The sequence below is a fragment of the Leptonychotes weddellii genome, chromosome 13 (genome assembly GCF_054177405.1).
Source record: "Leptonychotes weddellii isolate Sample4059 chromosome 13, ASM5417740v2, whole genome shotgun sequence".
In the NCBI taxonomy this organism is placed as follows: domain Eukaryota; kingdom Metazoa; phylum Chordata; class Mammalia; order Carnivora; family Phocidae; genus Leptonychotes; species Leptonychotes weddellii.
Window position 1 is genome coordinate 42,890,535 of NC_138381.1, and position 25,934 is coordinate 42,916,468.

Here is a 25,934-nt window from a genome sequence, read left to right on the forward strand (position 1 = left end):
ATAAAAAAAAAAAAAGAACCAGATGCCTAACTAATTGAGCCACCCAGGTGCGCCTCTGCCATGTAATTTTTATTGATTTACTATCTTTTTCTCTTTTTCCATGCTACCCTGCCCCCCCCGCCCCGATTTTTTCTGTCATGTTCACTGCTGAATCCCCAGATCCTAAAATATTAGTTGGTGCATAGTAGATCCTCATTAGGAGAAATTCATGCAAAAAGCTGCCTAACACCACAGCCAGTGTTTGGTATTTATAAAAAGGTTATTTGATCAGTTATCAAAAAGAATGAAGTCTTGCCATTTGCAACATCATGAATGGAACTAGAATGTATTATGCTAAATGAAATAAGTCAGAAAGACAAATACGATTTCACTCCTGTGGCATTTAAGAAACAAAACAGATGAACATAGGGGAAAGGAAGGAAAAATAAAAGATAAAAACAGAGGGAGGTAAACTATAAGAGACTCAACTATAGAGAACAAACAGGGTTGCTGGAGGGGAGGTTGACAGGTAAATGGGCTAAATGGGTGATGGGCATTAAGGAGGGCACTTGTGATGAGCACTGGGTGTTGTATGTATGTAATGAATCACTAAATTCTCCTAAAACCAATACTACACTATATGTTAACTAACTTGAATTTAAATTTACAAAAAAAATAAGTTTATTTGGTAGAATATATTACCTTAAACCGAGTTCCAGTTAGGTATGTTACTTTGAAAGTGCCATTTTCTACTCCCAGGTTAGGAGATTACTTTTTTTTTTTTTTTTTTGGCTAGCTTGCTTCATATAGTGGCCTGCTCATTTCAGAACTCAAAAAAGTATAACAAATTCTGTTCTTGTTCGGCAAAACATCGAGTGCTCGCATGTATAACGTTGCAAAAGTTCCCATAATGCCTTACTGGTTTCATTCTCCATTATCACTTTTTTCTTTTGTCCTCAATTGTGGACCATCACGCTCTTAGCTTGTGAGCTTTCTCTGCTACCTGTTCTCTGGTGAAGCAGCTTAAGAGTGGCTATGGTAGGCCAAGTAATGGCCCCCTTAAAGATGTGATTAGTTAAGTATCTTGAGATAGGGAGATAATCCTGAGGTATCCAGGTGGGCCCCATGTAATCACAGTTGTCCTTACTGGGAGGATGGCAGCCACGGTTGCAGTGATGTGCTTTGAAGATGGGACCACAAATCAACAGGTGGCTTCCAGAAACTAGATAGGGGCAAGGAAATAGATTGTCCCCTAGAGCCTCCAGAACGGGTGAGACCCCATCTACACCTTGATTTTGGCTCCAGTGAAATTGATTTTGGACTTCTGAGCTCCCCAACTATAGAAGAATTCGTTTGTACTGTTTGAAGCCACTAAGTTTATGGTACTTTGCTATAGCAGCAATGGGAAGCTAATGCAATGATTTTAAAATAAGACGATTTGAAGGATCACAGAACCTCTACAGAGTGTTCTGAAGTTAATCTTGCTTGCTGGCTTAATAGTTAGCTGCCAAAATGGGGGCCAGAAAGAGTTGAGATGGCAGCTTCAGGTGGGTAACTTGGGAGGAGAAGAAAAAGCTGTGGTTGTTGGAATAATTAAAGAATATTATGTGCTGTAGTAGCATCTGTTTTATATACAATTAAGCTCTTGATTTCTTTCTTTCCTTGTTTTTACACAGATCAGAAACCCCTTGACCTTGCCCAGGGTGCTGAAATGAAACACATTCTTATCGGTAATAAGGTATGTAGTAACGGACTACTTGCATATGATCCTTTTTAGAAAAAGATTTTGAATTCTTGAAATATATAGATGGCATTTTTTATGAAAACATTTTTTTAACAGGTTGTCTACAAAGTGTTGAAACGATATGAAGGCCCTCTCTGGAAGGTAGGCTGGGATATTTTATTTATAAAACTGGAAAGAATTCTCAGGTGCTCCATTTTTGTTAAAGTAATAATTTAAAGGGTGCCTGGTGGCTCAGTCAGTTGGGCGTCTGCCTTAGGCTTGGATCATGGTCCCGGGGTCCTGGGATCGAGTCCGGCATCAGGCTCCCTGCTCAGCAGGAGTCTGCTTCTCCATCTGCCCCTCCCCCTGCTTGTGCTCTCGCTCTCATGCTCACTCTCATATAAAATTTTTTAAAAATTTAAAAATTATTTCTGACTTAATCTTTCTTGGATCTGACAACATTAACCATTTTCTGTAGTCCTGGAATTCATTAGGCTTCCATTTATTGTAGCAATTGCTGTCCTTTGTGTTGATGGTCTGACACTTTTAGGTGACAAGCTTATACAGAACAGAGTGGGAGAACATATTTTTTTCCTTAATCAGAGAATTACAATGTTTTTTGTTATGAATATTGAAGTAGGGAGGACTTATTAGGAAATTTAATACTTGAATTGTCACAGAGCACACATAAAATCTGGTTCTAAAAATTCACATTGGAGTTGTAATTTCCAGAATTATTTTAGAGCATGCATTTTCTTTTGCACTTGCAAGCACTCCCTCTATATATTTATGCACAAGTATGTTTATATTGTATAAAATCAGAATACTCTTTATTTAGTGTTTCATTCCAGACTTTGAAGTCCACAATTGAAAATCTTCCCATAATACCCCTGAACAATATTGTCAGAACTATAAGCAGTGTTCATTGTTGGTCTTACTGGTATGGCATTTCTTCTATTCCTGTCCCTCTGTAGTGATAAAACGTTTTCATTACTGCACTGAGTACCTTAGTTCATGTTTGATACTTTTTAAAAATTTTTTTAAACTTTTTAAAAGATTTTATTTACTTGATAGAGCACAAGCGGGGGAGCAACAAGCAGAGAGAGAGGGAGAAGCAGGCTCCCCGCTGAGCAAGGAGCCCAATGCGGGGCTTGATCCCAGGACCCTGAGATCATGACCTGAGCCAAAGGCAGACTCTTAACCAACTGAGCCACCCAGGAGCCCCCATATTTGATCATTTTTTAATGTTCAATAGTACTATCTAGATGAAAGACAACGATAGAACTGTCATAACGTACTTTTTATCAGTCAGGTATTTGAATCTAGATGTGTCAGCTTGGAAAATCTTTGCCAATTTTTCCCTTAGAGTTCAAGATTTTTTGGCTGGAGGTTATTCTGGGTAGTGTTAGAACATGGAGTCCTTTCATGGTATAGGAAACAGTAAGTATTATCCTGATACTTATTAAATTTCATTATCTAAATTTTGAAAGATTGAAAGTTTCACTTACCTCTCTTCCTTTTATCTTGATAATTTAATATTTATTTTGAAGGCCTGATGCAGTCCGTAATATTTATCGCCAGGGATGCAAGCACCTAACTCAAGCAGTATGCACGGTAGGATGACACATGCATCTTTTGCTCAAACCATGAAATTAGTTTTGCAAGTGATTGACCCAAATTATTTTTATAAAGCTGCCTTGTAAAATCTTGGGGGTAGAAGGCATTTGTATATGTTTTTACTTGAGAACAAGTAAAATTGTGGAATATCTGTTTTAAAAATATAATCAATTTTTATTTCCACATGTTGTGGATGAGAGCTGAGTTACCTGAAAACATAAAGAGCCTTTGACATTTTTGTATGTGTATGTATGTATATTCACATTATGTGCATGTGTATATATACACAGATGTATGTATGTCGTACATGTATCTGTGTATTTATACGTGGGTAAATAGGGATAATGAAAGTCTTTCTGGTTTTAAAATTTAAAGCCTGCATCAAAATTGGGATTCTTGGGTTTTCTAGGTTCACTGTTTATACTTTTACTAACCAGGAGAAAAAAGGAGTTTCTTCTCTTTAGAGATTAGTCTAAGACTGGAGCCTAGACTTGCTTTCTTATTTCCTACTTCCCATCCTTTAGAGTTGTCAACACGTTGCGGCAGTCCATCTGCTCTTTAGAGCATGGCACCTTCCTTTCTCAGGGCAAACACCCCCAGAAGACCAGGTGTTCCCCTTGGGGAGTCACAGATGTGGCCCATTCCCCAGCAGTACCACCTAATTACACAGCCGGCCCCTCAGTGTCCTCCCACCCTGTGCTCCTTACACAGTGGACCAGAGGGCCAGGGTCCTCTCTCTCATCTTACCTGTGTCATCTTGTTTTCTCTTTCAGTGCAATCCTGGCCATTCTCTTCTGTTCCTGCCGTAGACACATCTACTTAATACCAATCTTTTTCTTCAGTTGGCCCTTTATCTCATTCTTGTCTGCCTTAAATCGAAAAACAAACAAGTTGCTCCACTTGCCCTTTTAAAATTTCTTGCTCTTTAACTTCTGTGGAATTGGTTAGCTCCTGCTGTGTTAGCCCTCACCTTGTTTCATAATTTGTGTTTCTTCTGTAAACGTCTGCTTAAAGCTTACATTTAGGAGTCACATATCAACACAAGCTACTGAGCATTCACTGTGTGATGGCTGTAAAGCACTCTCTTTACTTTGTAGTTTCTTGAGGTAGAAGCTTAGGTTATTGACTTGAGATCTTTTCCTAATATGAGTGCTCCAGCTGTCAGTTTCTTAGTTTTCTTCATCGTGCAGTTGCAGCTACCAGCACATTCATCTCCAGAACTCGTGATCTTCCCGAACTAAAACTCCATGCCCTTCGGTCACTAGTTCCACTCCTCTCTATTCCCAGGCCCTGGCTGTCCCCACTCTACATTCTGTTTCTAGGAATTTGACCTTGCTAGGTACCTCGGATAAGTAGAAAGAGGCAATATTTGTCCTTCTGTGACTGGCTTATTTCACTTAGTATAATACCCTCAAGGTTCATCCATGTTACAGCATGGGTCACAATTTCTTTCCTTTTTGAAAAAATTTAGTTGTAAAAAAGCACATAACATAAAATTTACTATTTTAACCATTTTTAAGGGTACAATTCAGTAGCTTGAACTGTATTTACTTTGTTGTGCACCAGATCTCTGGAACTTTCATCTAGCAAAAGTGGAACCGTATCCATTGAGCAACTAACTGCCTATTTCCCCAACCCCCAGTGCCTCTCAAACCATTGTTTTGACGTTTTGTTTCTAGGAGTTTGACTACTTTAGACACCTCTTGCAAGTGGAATCATACAGTATATGTCTTTTTATGACTGCCTTAGTTCACTTAGTCTGATATCCTCAAGATTCATCCATGTGGTAATATGTGACAAGATTTCTTTTTTAAGGCTAAATAATATTCCATTGTAGGTATAGACCACATTTCTTTACGCATTCGTCAGTGGATATTTGAATTGCTTCCACCTCTTGGTGATTGTGAATAATGATGCAGTGAACGCAGATGTACAAATATCTCTTCAAGATCCTGCTTTGAATTCTTTTGGATATAGACCTAGAAGTGGAATTGCTGAATGATGTGTAGTTCTATTTTTAACTTTTTGAGGAATTTCCCTCCTGTTCTCTATAGCAGCTGCCCCATTTTATGTTCACACCAACAGTGTGCAAGGGTTCCAATTTCACTTTCTCCATATCCTCATCAGCACTTCTTTCCTTTTTTTTTTTTTTTTTAAATATTGAGCATCCTAATGAGTGTGAGGTGGTATCTAATTGCATCTTGATTTGCATTTCTGTAATGACTGGTGATGTTGAGGATCTTCTCAAGTGCTTCTTGGGTATCATATATTGTTTTTGGAGAAATAATCTCTTTAAGTCCTTTGCCCATTTTTTAACTGGCCTGTTTGGCTTTTTGTTGGTGTTGAGTTGTAGGAATTCTTTGTATATTCTGGATATTAACCCTTATCAGTATATGATTTGCAAATATTTTCTCCCATTCTGTGGGTTGTCTTTACACTCTGTTGATAGTGCCCTTTGATAGAAGTTTTTAATTTTGATACAGTCCAACTTATCTCTTTTTTCTTTTGTCACTTGTGCTTTTGGTGTTATGTCCAAGAAATCATTGCCAAGTCCACTGCTTTGAAGTTTTACCCTTATGTTTCCTTATGAATTTTATAGTTTAAGCTCTGATGTGTAGGGAAGATTTCTCCTGAGGCCTTTCTCTATTGTTTGCAGATAGCTGCCTTCTTGCAGCTCTCTCATGGCTTTTCTTTGTGTGCAAGCATCCCTGGCTTCTCTTCCTCTTATTAAGGATACCAGTCTTACTGAATTAGGGCCCCACTCTTGTGATCTCATTTAATCTTAATTTCCTCTTTAAAGGCCCTATTTACAAATAGTCTCATTGAGGGTTGAGGCTTCCACATATGAATTTGGGGAGGACACAGTTTAGTCCATAACAATCACTATAGTCACTCCAGCTCTCATATGGGTACTGTTTGCTTTGTATACCTTTTCCCATTCTTTTGCTTTCAGCCTATTTATGTGTGTCAATCTAAAGTCTCTTACAGAGAGCATACAGTTGTATCTGGTATTTTTTTTTTTTTTTAAAGATTTTATTTATTTATTTGACAGAGAGAGATACAGCGAGAGAGGGAACACGAGCAGGGGGAGTGGGAGAGGGAGAAGCAGGCTTCCCACCAAGCAGGGAGCCCGATGCGGGGCTCGATCCCAGGACCCTGGGACCACGACCCGAGCCGAAGGCAGACGCTTAACGACTGAGCCACCCAGGCGCCCCAGTATCTGGTATTTTTATCCAGTTTGACAATCTCTGCCTTGTGATAGGAATGTTTAATGAGGGGCGCCTGGCTGGATTATTCAGTGGAGAGTGTGACTTTTGATCTAGGGGTTGTGAGTTTGAGCCCCATGTTGGGTATAGGGATTACTTAAAAGTAAAATCTTAAAGTGTTTAATGAATTTGTACTTAATATTGTTATTGATATGGTTGGATTTCTGTCTGCCATTTTGCTGTTTCTATATTCATTTTGTTCTTTGTTCTGTCTCTTCTACATAAGATACGTATGTCTCATATACAATTTCCTTTTGTTTATATTTTACTATATTTTAAAGTTACTTCTTAGTGGTTGGTCGAGGTATTATAATAGGCATCTTAATCTATGACAAACTACTACTTCCTTCCATACTTATTATGCTTTAATATAGTTCCACTTCCTACCCTTTTGTGTTATTTTTATATATATCATGACTCTACATGTTTAAAAACTCAATGATACAGTGTTATAGCTATTGCTTTATACAGTTTTATAGGTTTTAAAATATTTTTATTGAACTGTAATTCACATCGTATACAGTTCACCCACTTGAAATGATTCAGTAATTTTTTTGTATGGTCAGAGACTTGTGCTGACCATGTGGAGACCACAGTCCATTTTAGATCCATTTCCATAATTCTACAAGGAAACTTCATACCCATTAGCAATCATACCCCATTCCTGTCAGTACCACCCCCTTCTAGCCCTAGGCAGCCATTAATATCTGTCTCTATAAATTTGCCTATTCTGGACATTTCATATAAATGGACTCATATAATATGTGGCCTTTTGTTTCTGGATTCTTTTGCTTAGCATAATGTTTTCAAGGCTCATCCATATTGTAGCAAGTTATCATTACTTCAGTCCTTTTATGGCTAAATAATAATCCATTATATGGATAGACAGTACTTATTCATTCATCAGTTAATGAATATTTGGGTTGTTTCTACTTTTTGTCTCAGTGCATATTTGGGGTCATTTCCTTGCTCTGATATAGCTCCATTCCTTCCTTTATCCTCTGTCCTATTACTATCATATACATTACACCTCAGTATGTTACAAGCTCAACCATACAATTTTATAGTTGTGTAAATCACTTTAAATTATTTGAGAAGAGAAAATATATATTATATTAGAATTACCTATGCAATTAACTTGTCCAGTTCCCCCCCGCCCCCACCTTTGGTGTCACTTTCTTTTGGTCTAAAGAACTTTTTTTTTTTTACTCTTTTGTTAGGTATATCTAATGAATTGTCTGAGTCTTTTTTTATTTGGGGGTGTATTTTGCCTTCATTTTAGAACAATAGTTTCATAAGACAGAGAAATTTTCTTTCAGCACTTTAAATATGTCATCCCCTTAGCTCTATTCTTCATTGTTTTTGATGCAAAGTCAGCTGTTAATTTTACTGTGCTTCCCCTGTATTTGATGAGTCCTTTTTCTCATTACTTTCAATATTTTCTGGTTTTGGCTGTCAGTAGTTTGACTAAGATGTGTCTAGGTATAAATCTCTCTGGATTTATCATAGTGGAGTTTATTGAACTTTTTGAATATGTAATATTTTCATTGAACTTGGGAAATTTTCACCCATTATTTCTTTAAATATTTTTTTTCAGCTTTTTTCTCTCCTTTGTGACTTTGTTGGTACACATGATAATGCCCTGCCATGATTTTTTTCTTCTCTTCAATCTCAGATTATCTTGAGTGAATTTTTCATTACAGTTCTTGTAATTTTCACATCCAGAATTTCCATTTGGTTCTTTTTCATAACTTGCATCTTTTTATTGATATTTTCTATTTGATGGGTTATTATCAAATGCTTTCTTTTAGTTCTTTACATACGATTTACTTTAGTTTTTGAACATTTTTCTGAGAGCTTTTTAAATGTCTGGCTCATTTTCCAGTTTGTTGCTTGGCTGAATATATTTAGACTTCATGTTCTGTGATGGCTTTTCCTGATTGTTGGCTACCAAGATTGCTGTTGTTTTGAGAAAGCCCTGGACTTGGAATTTTCAGGGCCCTATTCTAAATAAAGTCAGCCCCAGTATTTAAAGCTTGCCCCATCATGATGCAATTTGCCACAGAGTAAGGAGGAGGGGGGAATGGAGCAGACTCAGGCTAAAACAACATCCAGTGTTCTTACTGAGAGATTCAGTAGATTTTTCTTGAATAAATGCTTTTCAATATGTTGAATGTCTTTCATCAGTTTTCAGTGTTGGGGAATGGTTGTTTTGATTGGGATTGCATTAAATATATAGATTTACTTGGGGAGGATTGTTACTTTAACCACATCAAGACCTCTAAGCTATGAACATTGTATCTCTCCTTTATTGAAATCTTCTTTAATTTCCTCTTATAACGTTTTTGTTAAATTTATGCTTATGTGTTTATTTTTTAAAGCTATATTATGGACATGAAATTTTCATTTTCTATTTTTTGCTGCTATTATATATAAATTTAAAAAAAATTTTTTTTATTCTTATGTTAATCCCCATACATTACATCATTAGTTTTAGATGCTATTATATATAAATTTGTTTTGAGTCCTGTAGCCTTGCTAAAATCACTTAATAGTTTTGGTAGTTTTTTTGCAGATTTCTCAGGGTCTCCTACATGCACAATCATGTTGTCTGCAAAAAAAGATAGTTCTATTTCTCTACAATTCATATGCCTTTTCTTTTTTATTCTTTATTGTACTTGATAGGGCCTCCAGTACAACTTTAAATAGAATTGGTGAGAGCCAGCATTCTTGTTTTGTTTGTTGTGTTAGGTACAAAGCATTGAGCCTTTCATTATTGAGTTATTAGCTGTAAATTTTTCATAGATGCCCTTAATTTGCTTTAAGAAGTTATTTTCATTTCCTAATTTACTGAGAGCCCTTACCATGAGAATCTGTTGATTTTTATTAAATACTTTTTGCATATTATTGAAATGATCATAGGGTTTTACTCATTTTAATATGGTTAATTACACTGTTAGATCTTAGGGTGTTAATAAACCAGTCATATTGCTGGGATAAATTTCAGTTGGTCATGATACATTATTTTAATAAATTGTTTGCTAATATTTTGTTAAGGATTTTTTGCTTCTGTGTTCCTGATGGATATTGGTTTATATTTCTCTCTTGATACATTTTGTGTGGTTTTGGAATCTGAGAAATACTGGTCTCATATAATGAATTAGAAAATATTTCTTTTCAGTTTCTTGGAAGAGTTTTTGTAGGATTAGGTTTATTTGTTTCCTAAATGCTGATATAATTCATGGGCCAGAAGGTGGGGGTTTTTTGTTTTTTTGTTTTTTATGGGAAGGATAGTAATTACAAATTTGTTCAGTTGCTAAGGGCTAGTTCAAATTCTCTATTTCTTCTTGGGTTGGTGTTTGTAATTTTTACCTTTCAAAAAATTTGTCCCTTAGGTTATCAAACTTTTTGTTATAGTCCCTTATTATGTTTTTAATGTTTGTATGATAGGTAGTGTTGTGCCTTCTTTCATTTTTTTTATATTGGTAATTTGTGTCTCTTTTTTTCTTCCCTAGATTAATCTGGCTAGCAGTTTATCAATTTTATTGATCTTTTCGAAGAACTAGTTCTTGATTTTTTTTTGAAATTTTTTTGTTTTTCTATTTTCTATTTTTGTTCTTTTTAAGAAATTTCTCTATGCTTTGGGTTTAATTTGCTTTTTTAATAGTTTCTCAAGGTCAAAGCTTATTGATTAAGGCCTATCTTCTTTACTAATACAGCCATTTAAAGCTATACTTTTACCTTTTAACTGTTTTAGTTTCATGCTGCTAATTTTGGTATGTTTTCATTATAATGTAGTTCAAAATATTGTCTAATTTCTACTAGAAACTAATAGAAATTTCTATTAATAGAAGTTGTCTTTGAACCAATGAATACTTACAGGTGTGTTTACTTTCCAAGTAATTGGGGTTTTTATGATCTGTTTCTGATTTATAATTTAATTTCATTTTGGTCATTGAATGTATCCTATATGATTTCTGTCTTTTCAAGTGTATTGAGACTTGCTTGATGGCTCTATGTGTGGATTATCCCAGGAAACACACTTGAAGATAATGTATATTTCACTATTGTTGGGTTTAGAGTCCTATAAATATTCAGTCATGGTGGTTGATAGTGTTGTTCAGATCTGTGTTTTTGCTGATTTTTGGCTAATTGTATCAATTGCCGAGAGGGCTATCAAAATAACCAACTATGCTTGTGGAATTGTTCATTTCTCAGTTATTGAACACATACATACCAATGATGTTGTCTTCCTGAATAATTGACCCCTTTCTTATTATATGGTGGCCCTCTTTATCTCTTGTAATATATTTACTTTGGAAATCTATTTTGCCCAATATTATAAAACCACTCAGGCCTTCTTATGCTTACTGTTTGCATGGTATCTCTTTTTCTCTCCATTTCCTTTTAACCTGTATATCTTTATTTTCTATCTGTGTAGATAGTATCTATTTGGGTCCCTATTAACCATTCTGAAAAATCTGCCTTTTAATTAGACTTCTTTTGAGAATATGTTCCACTTTCTTCTTCATATATCAGGTAATTTTGGATTGTATCCTTAATATTATGAATGTTAAGTCCTGGGGATTCTGGGTTCTGTTATTTTTCTCTGTTAAATGACCTGTTTTAGCAGGTCATTTTCTTGGCTGGGTTTAGGTTGTAAACTCTGTTTCTTGGGTGGCAGCTCTGGTGTGCATTTTGAAAGGTTGTATATAAGAGACTGCTCTGAATCCTTTCTCAGCCTCAATTAGACATGTGAACAGACATAGTTTGGGGATCTCTTCTCTTTTTCCCTTGGAGGATTACCCCCACTCTTTAGTATTTCTGGATCCCTGGCTTTCCTTTATTAATTCTCAAAGACAGAAAGACTGTGGGTTTTTCCATGTGTGCCCGTGCTGCTTTCGTGTCACCCTGTGGACTATATGTCCCAGTTGAAAAACCTTGGGGATGGGAGCTTATTTGCATAGTTACTTATTTCCTTTCCTCCAAGAACATGTGCATTCCCCATGAGAGTCTGTCAACTTTTGTTCACTCTCCAGTTCCTTAAGGCAGTTGCTTTTTTTTTTTTAAGATTTTATTCATCCATTTTGAGAGAGCGAGCGCGTTTGAGTGTGCATGAGCAGGGGGAGGGGCAGAGGGACAGAAAGAATCCCAAGCAGACTCCATACCCACCGCAGAGCTCAATCTCACAACCCCAAGATCACAACCCAAGCTGAAATCAAGAGTCAGATACCCAAATGACGCAGCCTCCCCACCCCCGCCCCCAGCAGTTGCTTTTTATAGTTGTTTCCTGCAAGGAGGAGGGTGGTACTCTTGTAGGGCCTTGAAGTAGAAGTCTTTTTCCATTCCTTTTTTTTTTTAAGACTTTATTTATTAGAGTGCGAGCAAGAGAGCACAAGCAGAGGGAACAACAGAGGGAGAGGGAGAAGCAGACTCCCCACTGAGCAGGGAGCCCAATGTGGGGCTTGATCTCAGGACCCTGAAATCATGACCTGAGCCGAAGGCAGCCGCTTAACCGACTGAGCCACCCAGACACCCCTTTCTTTTTCCATTCTTAAATCCCCTCACTTTCCAAACTTACATTTCAATGGGACACAATTTTTTTATCCTCTTTTCCTTTCCCCCTTCTTTATCAATCTCATATGTACTTACTCTTTTACACTCAGTTCAAATGTTTTGTACATTCAGCTCAAAAGGTTCTGGAGAATGGTATGAATAAGAAATTGGAGCTGTGGTATTTAAAGAATTTTATAGCCCAAGTGCATGCTAAGTTATTAAACATAAAAGACAAAACTAAAACTACATACCTAATGGACTATTCGTATTTAGAGTAACTACAAATATGAAAGCCAGATGTTAGCTGCAATGCATGTGATATTCCCAATGCATCAATGTTCACGTGGGTAAAATTAAGCTATGTTAATACTGTTATGTGTTGTATGTACTGTTATGTGTGTGTATATATATATATATCCTATTTTATGTGCGTGAATGATATTGTCTTACTGACTTCTTTATATCCAAGGTAAAATCCACTGATAGCTGCCTCTTCTTTATTAAATGCTTCGATGACACTATTCATGGCTTCAGGGTTCCTAAGAATAGCCTTCAACAGTCAAGAGAGGTAATTTTATGGATTCATTTATCTTTCATAAAACTTAACATTTAAAAACAAAAAATATAAGATCAATTCAGTATTAACATCTAAAATCTTGTTGGCTGGATCTTTTTAATGGGGGCAATTATATGAAGCTTGAAATTTGGCTTATGAATTAATTTCTTTATCAACATGTACCTGCAGATATTTTCTGTTCATAATTATCTTTATTATTTTGATTTTGTGAATCATTTTTGGAAAAAATTCTGAATGATTATGTAGTCTGCCTCTTCATTTATAGGTACAGAAACTGAAGCCAGTAAGATTGAAGTGCTCTCTCAAGGTCACACAGCTTACAAGTGACAAAACCTGGCTTCAGCTTAGGTGTTCTGATTTATTACAGTATAACCTCAGTCTTCCTTTGTGGTAAATTGAACAACAGCATCAAGGAAGAAAATTGGGGTTGATGTGACAGAAATTCACAGTGCAGTTATTTAATGGAGACTCCATATTCCTTTAGATCAAAGGAGTATTTATAGACCTGTCTTGTTTTTTCGTAAATTATGTAAGGGGTTAAAAGAATCTATTTTTCAAAGTGGTTAACTTTGGCCCTGCAAAGAACCCTAAATGATCTAAACTTCTGATGCTCTAACCGTATCATAAAGGGGTAAAATTTGACCTTGAGTAATGCTGTAAAAAAATAAGGAGGAAGTAACACAGATATTTTTAGGGCAAATATTCTTTTTGTGAAATCACTGATATTTTAAAAACATTAGTAAAAGCTAAAGCATCAAGGCAATTTTTGGCTTTCTTATAACTTGATTACAAGTTAGTAAAATAGTATTTCTGGATATATTAGTATATAATAGCGTATCCAACAGTATTGAGAATCTATAATTTTAAGTGAAAAAATTTCCACCCATTACTCAGCTTTTATAATGTGTGTTTTAATATTATTGAATATGTAAACTTATAGATGATATTTTTTTAAAGTATTAGGAAATTTTTTTATCCAGAAATGTCATGGACCTGCATCATTCTTTTGTTGTTGGTTGGTTTGGGTTTCTTTTGTTTTTCTGAGCCTTTAATATTTTCTCCATGTAAATTTTATGCTTTCTAAATTGTTGCCGTATTATCTCTTTTGAGTAAAAATGCATTTTACTTTTATTTAAATTCTTGGATTATTTCAGGACTGGCTGGAAGCAATAGAAGATCATTCTGCTTATAGCACTCACTACTGTTCCCAGGACCAGCTGACTGATGACGAAGAGGAAGATGCAATTTCAGCTGTAGACTTGAAGGAATCCTTAGAGGTATGTAGAAAAACCAAACCTGACTTTTATAGCTAACTCTGTCACCAAGAATTTTTTTTTTTAACGTGAGGTTTTGAAATTAAGAAATTTGACAGCAGTGGAGATAATATTGCTCTTTATCCAGTACTATTTTATGCTATTTATAGTTTCTGTTATGATACTATCAAATGTCTCTGTAGATAATGCTGTAAAGATACTAACCTGTGCCCATATGTATCTTTTTTGGTTAAAATTTTTCCATTGCTGTGATCAGATTGTCATTCTGTTTGAAAACTGCCAGTAGGGGGAGCATGCAGAGCTTGACTTGCTGTCCTTTATGACTTCACTGCATATTTCAGAGTTTAAATAATGCAACCATAGTGATACCTTTCCTGGCTGGTAGTTTCATTTAAAACCACTTGTAATCTGTAACTTCATTGATTAGAGGTAAGATAAAGCGTCAGTAATAAAAGGATAGGCCTGTATCTGAAGTGATGTCGGTGTCTTAGCCATAGAGAAATATCAGCATGTGTTATTGAAATGAAATAGGTATTTTTTTCTGGGCATCAGTTTTCTGGCCGTGCCTTTTAAATGGGAATTGGGTTTGGAAGAATTAGAACTACAAAAGGATGATGGAGTTCACTCCAAATAATTATGTCAGGACATATCAATTTGCCTACTAAATTTAATCTTTTTTTTTTTAATTAAATGAACTGGATGCAGGATTTGAATGTTTCTAAATTAACAACTTTAATGAAGTTAAGTTTGCTAATACCTAAAGAGTTTTATTGATGTAAGGACCTGTAAACTTAAATCAGAAAGAGATTTTGGCTCTTTCAGTCCCTAATCCTATTTTATGATGGAACATTAAATTTGAGCTCTTCCATGTTTTGTTGAAGACATTGCCAGAATTTACTGACATTCGCTTTACCAGTGCTACTTCTATTTTTTTTAAAGCCTAATGTGTAGTGTGACAACCATAAACATAATTTTCAGATCTGTGAACTTTGCAAAAATAACATCTACCAGAGCATCTAAATAACATTAAACTGTTTGGGTAAAAAAGAAGGTTTACATATCTATGGCCAGAATCATGTTAAACAAGTAAAAAACAAAAAAAAACCAAACCCAAAACTGTGCTAAATATTTTAACTTTTTGTCAGGATTCCCTACGTGAAAAGAAGTCCTTTCTTATTTATCCTCAGAATAAGGTAAATGATAAAACCTGGAAGGACTTACAAAGTATACCAATCTTTCCTAGGATTATGGTAATTTTAAGACATTTTTAATGGAAGCTACAGGTAAAAGCGGACTAACTTGCATATCATTAAAAAAATCTTTCTTGAAAAAAATGTTTCTTTGGCATAGTTTTCAGTTTTTCATGTTATTAACTTCCACTATACCTTTTATTTTATTCACTTGAATATCATGCTCTTATGTTAACTTTAAAACCATTAAGTTTTTGCCTTCTAGATTTTTATAGCACCTGAAGTTGGGGAGAGTTACAGCAGTGTTTAGCCTTTCATGTTTTGCAGGTTACAAACATATTTCTGTCCAACAGAATTTGAATGCTAATTCTGTGAATCTTGACTCTATCTCAACTCCTGAAGTTTGGTCCAAAAATAGGTTAAAATCTGAAATGAGCTGTTAAGTTTGTTGAATTGTAGCTTGTGGTAGACTGGCTCCAGAATGCCTTTGATCATTGGATTCTTAAGTTGTAAGGATATTCTGGGACCTATTTGTGAAATGAGATCTATTCTAGATGTTTATAGACTTTCTAAAGGAAATTAGGAACTCTAGGATTAAAATACTCTAAAGCCATCTGAATCGACATAAAACTAACCTTATTTCCTCAACATGGTTTTGGACAAGACATTATGGGGGAAAAATGTCCACACTGAAAAAGTGACCAGGTTATGTGATGTTTTTGGTCTCATTTTATCTCCACCCAAAATGAGGACCCCCCAAAAATTGAAAACAGTATTTCTCTTATCTCTCTGTCACTGCCCTAAGGTTAGGTCTCCAGAGAGAAAAGTATAAGACAAATCATAGAAATACTGGCCTTATGGTTGTTGCCTTAATGACAACTTGAAAATATTTTAAATATAAAAATGGAAAGACAAATTCAAGCACAGTGTTGGTGTAGAAATGCTGTCCAATACGATAGCTACTAGACGCATTTGGCTGTTTATACTTAAATTAGAATTAAGAATTCAACTCCTTTTAACTCAGCACAGTTCCAGGTGCTCAATAGTCACATGTGGCTACCACTCTGGACAGTACAGTGTAGAATGCTTCTGTCGTTGTAGAACGTACTATGGGACAAAACTGGGATAGGCTCTTAGATTTGGGGTGGCACCAGGAAAGTGGGGGTTTCATTTGTTGATGATATCTCGATTCTATAGGATCTGAACTCAGTGTTATAAGGATTTAATGAGCGGAAGACACTAAATTGTGCTGATATGTGAGAGAGAATTGCCTTTTTCTCTCTATATCCTTTCATTTAATTTTTTTGTATAAATATCTGTTGCAAAATAACACATTAAGATTACAGAGCAGGGCCATAATGATCCCCAGGTACCAAGAAGAATAAATGTGCTATGTATTGACTTAGACTGAGGGGAAATGGAATTGGGCTTGGTAGGGAGCCTTGGAGGTGAGACTTGGGGCACGAGTGCTTGCAGTCCTGGCTGTTTTCTGTAAAGAGGAATGTCATCAGGGTTCTATAATCTCTAAAAAGTTTAGGTATAATAAAATGAATGCATTTTGTCCAATTTGACATGTTCTGACAAATGTATATACCCTTTGTAACCACCACTTCTCTCAAGATAGAGACATTTTGGGGCACCTCGTGGCTCAGATGTTTAGGCATCTGCCTTCGGCTCAGGTCATGATCCCAGGGTCCTGGGATCGAGCCCCACATCGGGCTCCCTGCTTGGCGGGAAGCCTGCTTTTCCCTATCCCACTCCCCCTGCTTGTGCTGTCTCGCTCTCTGTCAAATAAATAAAATCTTAAAAAAAAAAAGTAAGTTTCCATTAAAAAAGAAAAAAGATACATTTTTATCACCTCAAATTTCCCTGGGGCCCCTTGCCAGGCAATGCACTTCACCTCCATCTCAGGCAATCACTGATCTGCTTTCTGTCATTATAGGTGGTATCAGTTTTGTCTGTTCTAGAATTGTATGTAATTGGAATCACACTGTATGTGCTCATTGGAACCTGTCTTCTTTCACTACGTGGTGTCAGTAGTTTGTCCCTTTTAATTGCTTGAGTAAGGCGGTCTGCTTCTGTTCTTACAAATGTAGATTGTCTATAGCAAATAGCCTGGAATTTGACCTCTCCCCTACCCTATTCAGTCCTTCCTAGCCCTTGATAATACATTCTGAGCTGTTGTCCTAAGCCAGGGATAATAAAATGGTTTAACATCAGCTTAAACAAAACAGCAAATTTCTGGGTGGGCAGAACTAGGAGCAGGAGGCCTGTGCTGTGAATGTGCTCAGCTGCTCACCTGGGTACCTCCTGCTCTCTGTTCTTGAATTCTGTGCCCAGACAACTTGGGTTTAAAATATCATCATGCTCGGGTATTAGGTCATTGCTTATAGTGGGATCCTATTTATGTAGAATAAAAAAAAAATTAAAACCTAAAAAGAATGCCTGACATAAGGGTGAATGGCTTAGAAGTTAAGAATGGGACACCATGCTGGGCTCTGCAAAGAACTCCTGAACATTAACCTTCCTAAATAGATTTCTAGGTTTTCCTAATATAACCAATAGCTGCTAAGGGGAAATTATAGCAAATTGGAGGATGTATACATGTGGTTTGTATTAATGACCTCTTTTGTTCCTTTTACCCTCAAAACCACACCAAATGTTTAGAACAGAAGACACATTATACCTAACTGTGAAACAGAATGTGTAGATCAGATCTTCTCCAGCTGACCTAATATGTACCTTTTATTAAAACAAGTAAATCCTCCACCAGGGAAGCTCTTTTTAGTAACTGTCAGGTAGATATGCTAAGGGAAGATGAATGGGATTCAGGTATTTGAGGATGATGTTATGGAGAATGTTCTTGTCTTTATTACCCCCAGGAACTCTGTCCTGTTCATTACAGATTTCCAGTCTGCAGATGAAGCCAGTGCTGGCTTTTATGCATCCAGCTAACTTTCACCATAGAAAGGAAAAGAGAAAACAGTAGCGTTGACTTGCACATGGGCAGGAGTATTAACTATGTATAGAGTAGAAATGACAATTTTCTGTTAATAAATTATGAGTGATACATTTGGTTGCAGTGCCTATTTCAGTTCCTCCAGATCAACTTCTTCCCTGCCTTCAACCTGTATTTATGGGCTGTGTCTGAAAAAGTGATCCAGCACACCATTTCCCTTTCTGGGGTGTTTTAAATTGTGTAGTGTAGGTATTTTTATGTTGTTAGAGCTCTCAACACAGAGTAATGTAGATTTTAAAGAGAACATTGCCTGTCACTAATGTGGTACCATGACTAATTCTGCTGTAGTTGAGCTGAGCTTCATAAGCACTAAAAATTTTATAAGGTGAAAAAGAAGAAAAGGCTGCTTACCTGTGTCCCTTTGTCATGTAGGACTGATTTAGGAGGAGCAAAAATGTTTAGTGATGAGCCAGTTGGGATTAGGAGTACAAAGTGGGGAATTTATGAGGATAAATATTACTCTACCTACAACAATGTGATTTTAATATTAACAAACTCAAGGTTCTCAGAATAAACATTTTTCATTGCCATAACCAACTGACTTTACAATGATAATTTTCTTGCTTATTCTTCCTACCTCTTGAAAGAGAAACTGTAAATAAAACTAACATCAAAATTACATTGTTAATATAATCAATGTGTTTACCTGACTTTTCATTTTGGACTTCTAAATCTTGACTAAGATGGGGTGGAACTTGTGTCATAAAACTGTGTTTTGCTTTTAGGGATCTAAAAATGTAGAAGTTTCAAAGTGCAAGAAGAATGTTTCCTATAACTGACTTAATCTTATTTTTATAAACTTTGACTTACTAAGAAAATGTCCTTAGATGGCTGAACGAAAATCAGCTGTGGTTTCTAAATATTACTATCTAGATTTTTTTTTTTAACAAAAACAGTTTTTAAACCTTTTTTTTTTTTAGGATTTTATTTATTTGACAGAGAAAGACACAGCGAGAGAGGAAACATAAGCAGGGGGAGTGGGAGAGGGAGAAGCAGGCTTCCCCCTGAGCAAGGAGCCCTATGAGGGGCTCGATCCCAGAATCCTGGGATCATGACCCGAGCTGAAGGCAGACGCTTAACGACTGAGCCACCCAGGTGCCCCGACAAAAACAATTTTTAAAGTATATTCTTAAGGAATGCATTTTATAATTCCTCGATGAATTTAATCAAGTCTACAAAAAGGATTAATCGGGAGAAATCTAACTCATATGTATATGGTATAATGAGTTTTTGGAAACAGTGCAATTGTATATTGTCTACATGACAAATGTTGAATGTATTTAAAATTTAGAAAGATTTATTTTTTAAACCTGTATGTGATTAAATGCAATATTCAATTTCTAAGGAAATTTTTATCTTTTTCTCTCTCAAGAATATATCTTAATTATTGTAGTATATCAACATATGAACTAAAAGTTTTGACAGAAACAGTAAAGTATATGTACTATAAAAATACTTTATTAATAAAGTTTTAATTTTGCTTTTTGTTTTTGTTTTCCCAGAAAGCACAAACATGCCAACAGAAACTAGATAGGGAAATTTCCACCTTTCTGAAAATGATAAAGGAGTGTGACATGGCTAAAGGTAAAAAAAAAAAAAAAAAAAAAAGTTGGGGGGCAAACTACCAAATAACACCCACTGTTTAACACAACCCATTATCCTAGATGTTGATCCTTCGTAGTTTTGTTTGCTATACATGTTAGATAACTTTCGGTTTTGAATTCAAAGTTATGTTTGATAAGACTATTTTGAAATTTTTAAAAAGCGACTTAAAATTTCTACTGGAAGAGGCTTTGTTTGTAGATTAATATTTTAAGAAAAAAAGAAAAAGTTAACATTTTGGGGCTGTAAATTCATTTTGGCTGTGTAATGAGACTCCTAATTATGAATTCCAGAAGACTTGAATTTTATTTTTATTTTTTTTAAAGATTTGATTTGAGAGAGAGAGTGAGAGAACAGGAGGGGGGCAGGGTCCGAGGGAGAAGCACACTCGCTGCTGGGCAGGGAGCCCAATGCTGGACTCGATCCTGGGACTCCAGGATCATGACCTGAGCTGAAGGCAGTCACTTAACCAACTGAGCCACCCAGGTGCCCCACAGAAGACTTGAATTTTAAACGGTCTTGTGTTTGAATCCTTGCTCTGCCACTTACCAGCTGTTACTTTGAACAGTACATTTAACTTCTCTGAGCCTCAGTTTCCCCATCTGTAAATGAAGGGGTTGGTTGTTCTCAGGTCTTAGCCTTTTATGATTCTATGAATGTCTATGTGACCATGACTGTCTAATGGTTAATCTACCTTTCAGTAATAACTTTTTATGTCTTCAGTCTCCACTGGTTATGAATCATCAAGAGTTGACTATAAATACTCCAAAAGTCAAAATAACATACAATACAAAATCAAAAATGCAATTAAAAAAATTACATATCGAGGAAAAAAAAGTATTACTTTTTTTTTTAAAGATTTTATTTATTTATTTGACAGAGCACAAGTAGGCAGAGCGGCAGGCAGAGGGAGAGGGAGAAGCAGGCTTCCCGCTGAGCAGGGAGCCCAATGTGGGGCTCGATCCCAGGACCCTGGGATCATGACCTGAGCGGAAGGCAGATGCTTAACTGACTGAGCCACCCAGGCACCCCAAAAAAGTATTACTTTGTAAACTAAAAACTGTGTTTCTTAGACTTTAGACTCCTCCCTATTGCTTTAGATTTCAGCTATGATGGGTTTATAAATAACTTCACTGAAATTTAATTGATTCAGTTGTCTGAGTTAACAGTTTTAAGCACGAACTAGTTTCCCTCTATGGACTTCTCAGTTTAGTTTATATATGCCCAGGGAATGCAAAGAAATGCTAATATTAGAATAAACTGAACACAGATATTTTATATCTATCCAAATTGACCTCGGGCATCTCTTTACGTCAGTTCCATAAACATTTATTTGTATTAACAATGATAGCTTTAAGAAGGACAGCAATTAAGTCATTTTTATTATTGTGGGCTGGAATATTATATTACTTAGCACTCTTCATCCTCAATGGACTTTTTAAGTAAGAACAGCTTCATTAGATACAATTCACAGTCTAAAATGTACCCATGTGGAGTACCCTTTAGTGGTTTTTAATATATTTACTGTTATGCAACTGTGACCATCAATGAGCTTTTAAAACACCATTTTCAAGAAACATCAAAAGTAAGAAGAGATACTAATGATGTTTAAAAGATGTAGGCAATGTCCAGAGTTAGATGAAATATAAGGATTAATTCCTTTAACATGGACCAAAGAAAGAAATGACATCAGAACTACAACAAAATTAAGTAGTTTTTTTTTAAACTTTGAGATCTCTTGGTTCAGATTATCTGTATGACCTGTCACTCATAACGATGATATGCATCATTTGCATTTTTGGAGATATGCATAATATTCAATATTACAAAAGAGATACTTCAGACAGTGCCATCTGGAAAACTTTGAGATGTCTGACGATGATCTGACAACGTTATTTCATATATCTAAAATGAAATTCAATAGATTTATACACAAACAATTGTAAACATTTTCCGTAAGATGGGTGTAGATAGATAAATCTGCATATTATATAAATAGTAAATGGGGTTAAGATGATTTCATGAATGTAGAGTTGAAGATAACTACGTTACCTTAATGCCAAGGGATTGTGCAGAGTAATCTTGCACCATGTATTTTATTGCTGATAGATAGTAGCTGATAAATACACATCCTGCTCCAAACTGTCTACATAGTTTGCCAATAACTTCTCAAAATGAAGAACTAAAATGTTTGTGGACAGAATCCAGACCTTGTGGTTGTGATTGTTGGTTGTCTTATGTTTTAATACAAAATTACATGAACTTTTAGATGCTACTTCCTTACATCTTACTCCGGGTTCTGCCGTACTAGTTCTGCTCTGTGTCCTGTCAAATCCAGGTCCCTGCCGCAGGCTCCCCTGTGGGCATCTTGCCTTCTGGGACCCCATGCATTCCATCCTTAAAGGGAATCCAAAGCCTTTTAGGAACTCCTACAACTCAGCTTCTGTGAAAATACGGCATTATTGCTGCCAGATTAATTTTAGAATAGTACTTTTTTGATCATAAAATTTTTTTCCCATTGGAAAAAAAAATGTTTCATGGGTCTTTGAAACTATAGAATAAAATACAACCCTTTTTTTTTTAAAGATTTTATTTATTTGACAGAGACACAGCAAGAGAGGGAACACAAGCAGAGGGAGTGGGAGAGGGAGAAGCAGGCTTCCCACTGAGCAGGGAGCCCAATGCGGGGCTCGATCCCAGGACCCTGGGATCACGACCTGAGCCAAAGGCAGACGCTTAACGACTGAGCCACCCAAATGCCTCTAAAATACTAACTCTTTATCATGGCATTTAAGAACTATCAGAGCCCAATCACAAAAGCGTTTTTCAGTTTATTTACAATTACAGATCTTCCTCAGTAATGGGGTTATGTCCTGAGAAAGCCCATTGTAAACTGAAAATCTTGTAAGTCAAAAATGCATTTAGTATACCTGACCTACTGAACATCATAACTTAGCCTAGCATACCTTAAAAACGCTCAGTACACTTTCGTTAGCAGTTGGGCAAAATCATCTGATACAAAGCCTGTTTTTTTTAAGATTTTTCTTAAGAGAGAGAGTGTTACAAGCATGTAAGTGTTGGGGGAGGAGCAGAGTGGGAGGGAGAGGGAAAGGGAGAGAATCCCAAGCAGATTCCATGCTGAGCACAGAGCTGGATATGGGGCTTGATCCCATGACCCTGAGATAAAGACCTGAGGCGAAACCAAGAGTCCGACGCTTAACTGAGCCACCCAGGCACCCCCAAAGCCTGTTTTATATTAAAGTGTTAAATGCCATGTAATTTATCAACTCCCGTACTGAAAGTGAAAACAGAATGGATATCTGAATACAGAACGGTTGTAAGTGTATCAGTGGTTTATTTTGGTGATGATGTGGCTGACTGGGAGCTGTGGCCCCTGCCGCTGCCCCACATCACAAGAAATTACACTGCATATTGCTAACCCAGACAAAGATCAAAATTCAGAATTTGAAGTATGGTTTCTACCATACCATGTATACCATGTGTTTTGCATTTATAGCATCATTGAGTCAAAAAATCCTAAGTCAAACCACTCTAAGGGACCATCTATATTCATTGTATGTTTTGGTCCAAAATGTCCTCTCTTGAAATAGTACTTTATTTCCTTAAGCCTAATTTCTGTCTGGATGAATGCCAAAATTTATGTATCTGGCATTGGCAACATATCCTTCAAGATTCAGTGAATGCAGTGCTAAAACCTCTACTATTTTATCTTTATCAAGAACATGATTATGAAAACAAAGAAAATCACCCAAACTAATAAAACTATTTGAAGATTTCCTGAAGGCTAGTAGTCTCTTCTTCCATAAAACCCTAAACTTACCCATCTGTACTAAACAGTTTTTGACTATTATGAATAATGTACACTTAAATTTGATCACATCGCTTTATTACCATAGGATTCTTGGAAGTGGAATTAGTGGATGAAAGCATATTAACATTTGTGTGCCTATTGATACATTGCTAAATTACTTTCTAAAAAAGATATACTTTATATGCCAACTTTAATGCATACAGTTTATTGCATGTTACTAAATGTAGATAGTGAATTCCGGGTTAAAGAAATTAGAATGATCTCAGTTATTTAAAAGAAAAAATATCTTAAAGGAAAAGCACTTTTGTTCAACCTACTTAAAACTCTGCTCAAAAATCTCGGCTTTGAGTAAACACACTTCCCGCCTCCTACACTATTGTCACTGAGGCCCAAACCATCATCGTCTTTCACACAGTGTTGAAATAGCCTCCTCACTGGCCCCTCAGATTCTACCCTTGACCCTCCAGTCCCTGCCCAAGGGACCCTGCTAAAACAGTGTGTAATGTTCTTTGCTCAAAACATCACGTAGATTGTGGGTTATCTCACTAAGAAAAACAAAGTCCTTCTAATGACCCACAGACTCTTCCAGTCCTATGTGGCCTCTCTCTTCTCATCTCCTAGTTACCCCTGCTTGCTTGTCTTCCAGCCTCACTGGCCTTCTGGCTGCCCCTCGGAGAGGCTGGTCATACTCCTGCTCAGCTTGGGCTGTGCTGGCCCTCTGCCTGGAAGTCTTCTCTCCAGGATACTCAGGTCCTCACCTGCCCAGGTCTTGACTCAAACAGAACCTGGTTACAGACTACAGACTGCATTACTGGGGCTTCCTTGCCCTCAGACTTCTCATTGGACTCAGCAAAAGGGAGACCCTATCAGGGGATTGGTGGAGGGGGTGAGAGCAGTCAGGCATTTTCCACCCTCCCGACAGCTGGGCTGCACAGGCTGTAATAGACCCTGGCTGAAGAGCCCGCACCTGTGACTCCAGCTCCTGCTGGCCTTAGCAACACTGTCCTTTCTTTTTGCCTCTCCATTCCACAGTGGCAACTGTCCTGCATGCCAGTCTATTAGTTCACTTACCCTCCCCTTTGGGTGTCATCTTTTTTAAAGACATTTTCAGGTGCCCTTTCAGTTTGCCAGCCATTTCCTGTCAGGACCCTTACTGATATGTCATCCTGTCCAAACTTGCAACTCCCCTCAACACTTGTTATTCCCCTACCTTGCTTTTTTCTTCTGTCACTTATCAAACTTGCTATATATATATTATAGTTGATAGTCTGCCTCTCCTATTAGAATATAAACTCCACCAAGGCAGGAATTTCTGTTTTATTTGCCGATCGTCTTCAGCACCTTAACAGTGCATGCTACCTGTAGGCACTTGACATATATACAGTTGATCCTTGAACAACACGGGTTTGAACTGCATAGGTCCACTTATATATGGTTTTTTTTTTTTTAATACAGCACGGTACTGTGAATGTAATTTCTGTTTTTTATGATTTTCTTAACACTTTTTCTCTAGGATATTTGTTATTGTAAGGCTTCCAGTCAACAGTAGGTGCTTAGTAGTTAAGTTTCAGGGGAGTCAAAGATTATATATGGATTTTCAACTGCAAGGGGGTCAGTGCCCAACTCCCATGTTGTTCATGGGTCAACTGTATATGTTTTGAGTGAATGAAATGAATGACCTATTTATCTACCTTGTAAATTTATAGCTCACTTCTTTTGAACTCAGAAATAAGTACTAAATTTGTTTTGTCAAGTTAGTATATAGGTTGTACAAGTCAGCACTGAACCTGCCACGGGGCAACCACGCAGTCAGTGGTAGATATAGACAGAGCCTCTCGCCTTTCTGGAGTTCCCCTTGATCACAGTTCTGATATGATCTTCTCAGGACTAATGGTTTCTATACTATCTGAAAATAATAATTATAGGGGGCGCCTGGGTGGCTCAGTCGGTTAAGCGTCTGCCTTCGGCTCAGGTCATGATCCCAGGGTCCTGGGATCGAGCCCCACATCAGGCTACCTGCTCAGCAGGATGCCTGCTTCTCCCTCTCCCACTCCCCCTGCTTGTGTTCCCTCTCTCGCTGTGTCTCTCTCTGTCAAATAAATAAATAAAAAATCTTAAAAAAATAATAAAATAAAATTCTTTGTTAAAAGAAAATAATAATTATAGATATTTTAGGTATGTTTACTTTATTGCACATTATATTTAGCAATAAAAGTATTGTTCTTCAAGATCCAACTCAAATCTCTATCTATTCTCAGACTCTATTCCGTTACTCCATCCCATAATGGTTATTCCTTTC

General features: G+C 36.6%; 1 protein-coding gene across 1 annotated transcript in view; it reads left to right on the forward strand.

Moving 5' to 3' along the window:
- The first annotated feature begins 768 nt into the window (after positions 1-768).
- Positions 769-25,934, forward strand: part of LOC145716771 (oxysterol-binding protein-related protein 1-like) — a 29,526-nt gene continuing 4,360 nt past the window's right edge. The window contains exons 1-7 of the mRNA XM_081801480.1: positions 769-1,717; positions 1,820-1,864; positions 3,069-3,142; positions 3,253-3,316; positions 12,611-12,709; positions 13,873-13,995; positions 19,704-19,785. Of these exons, the coding sequence (XP_081657606.1) occupies positions 1,691-1,717; positions 1,820-1,864; positions 3,069-3,142; positions 3,253-3,316; positions 12,611-12,709; positions 13,873-13,995; positions 19,704-19,785 (514 nt within the window). The 5' untranslated portion in view covers positions 769-1,690. The remainder of the gene's footprint in view (positions 1,718-1,819; positions 1,865-3,068; positions 3,143-3,252; positions 3,317-12,610; positions 12,710-13,872; positions 13,996-19,703; positions 19,786-25,934) is intronic.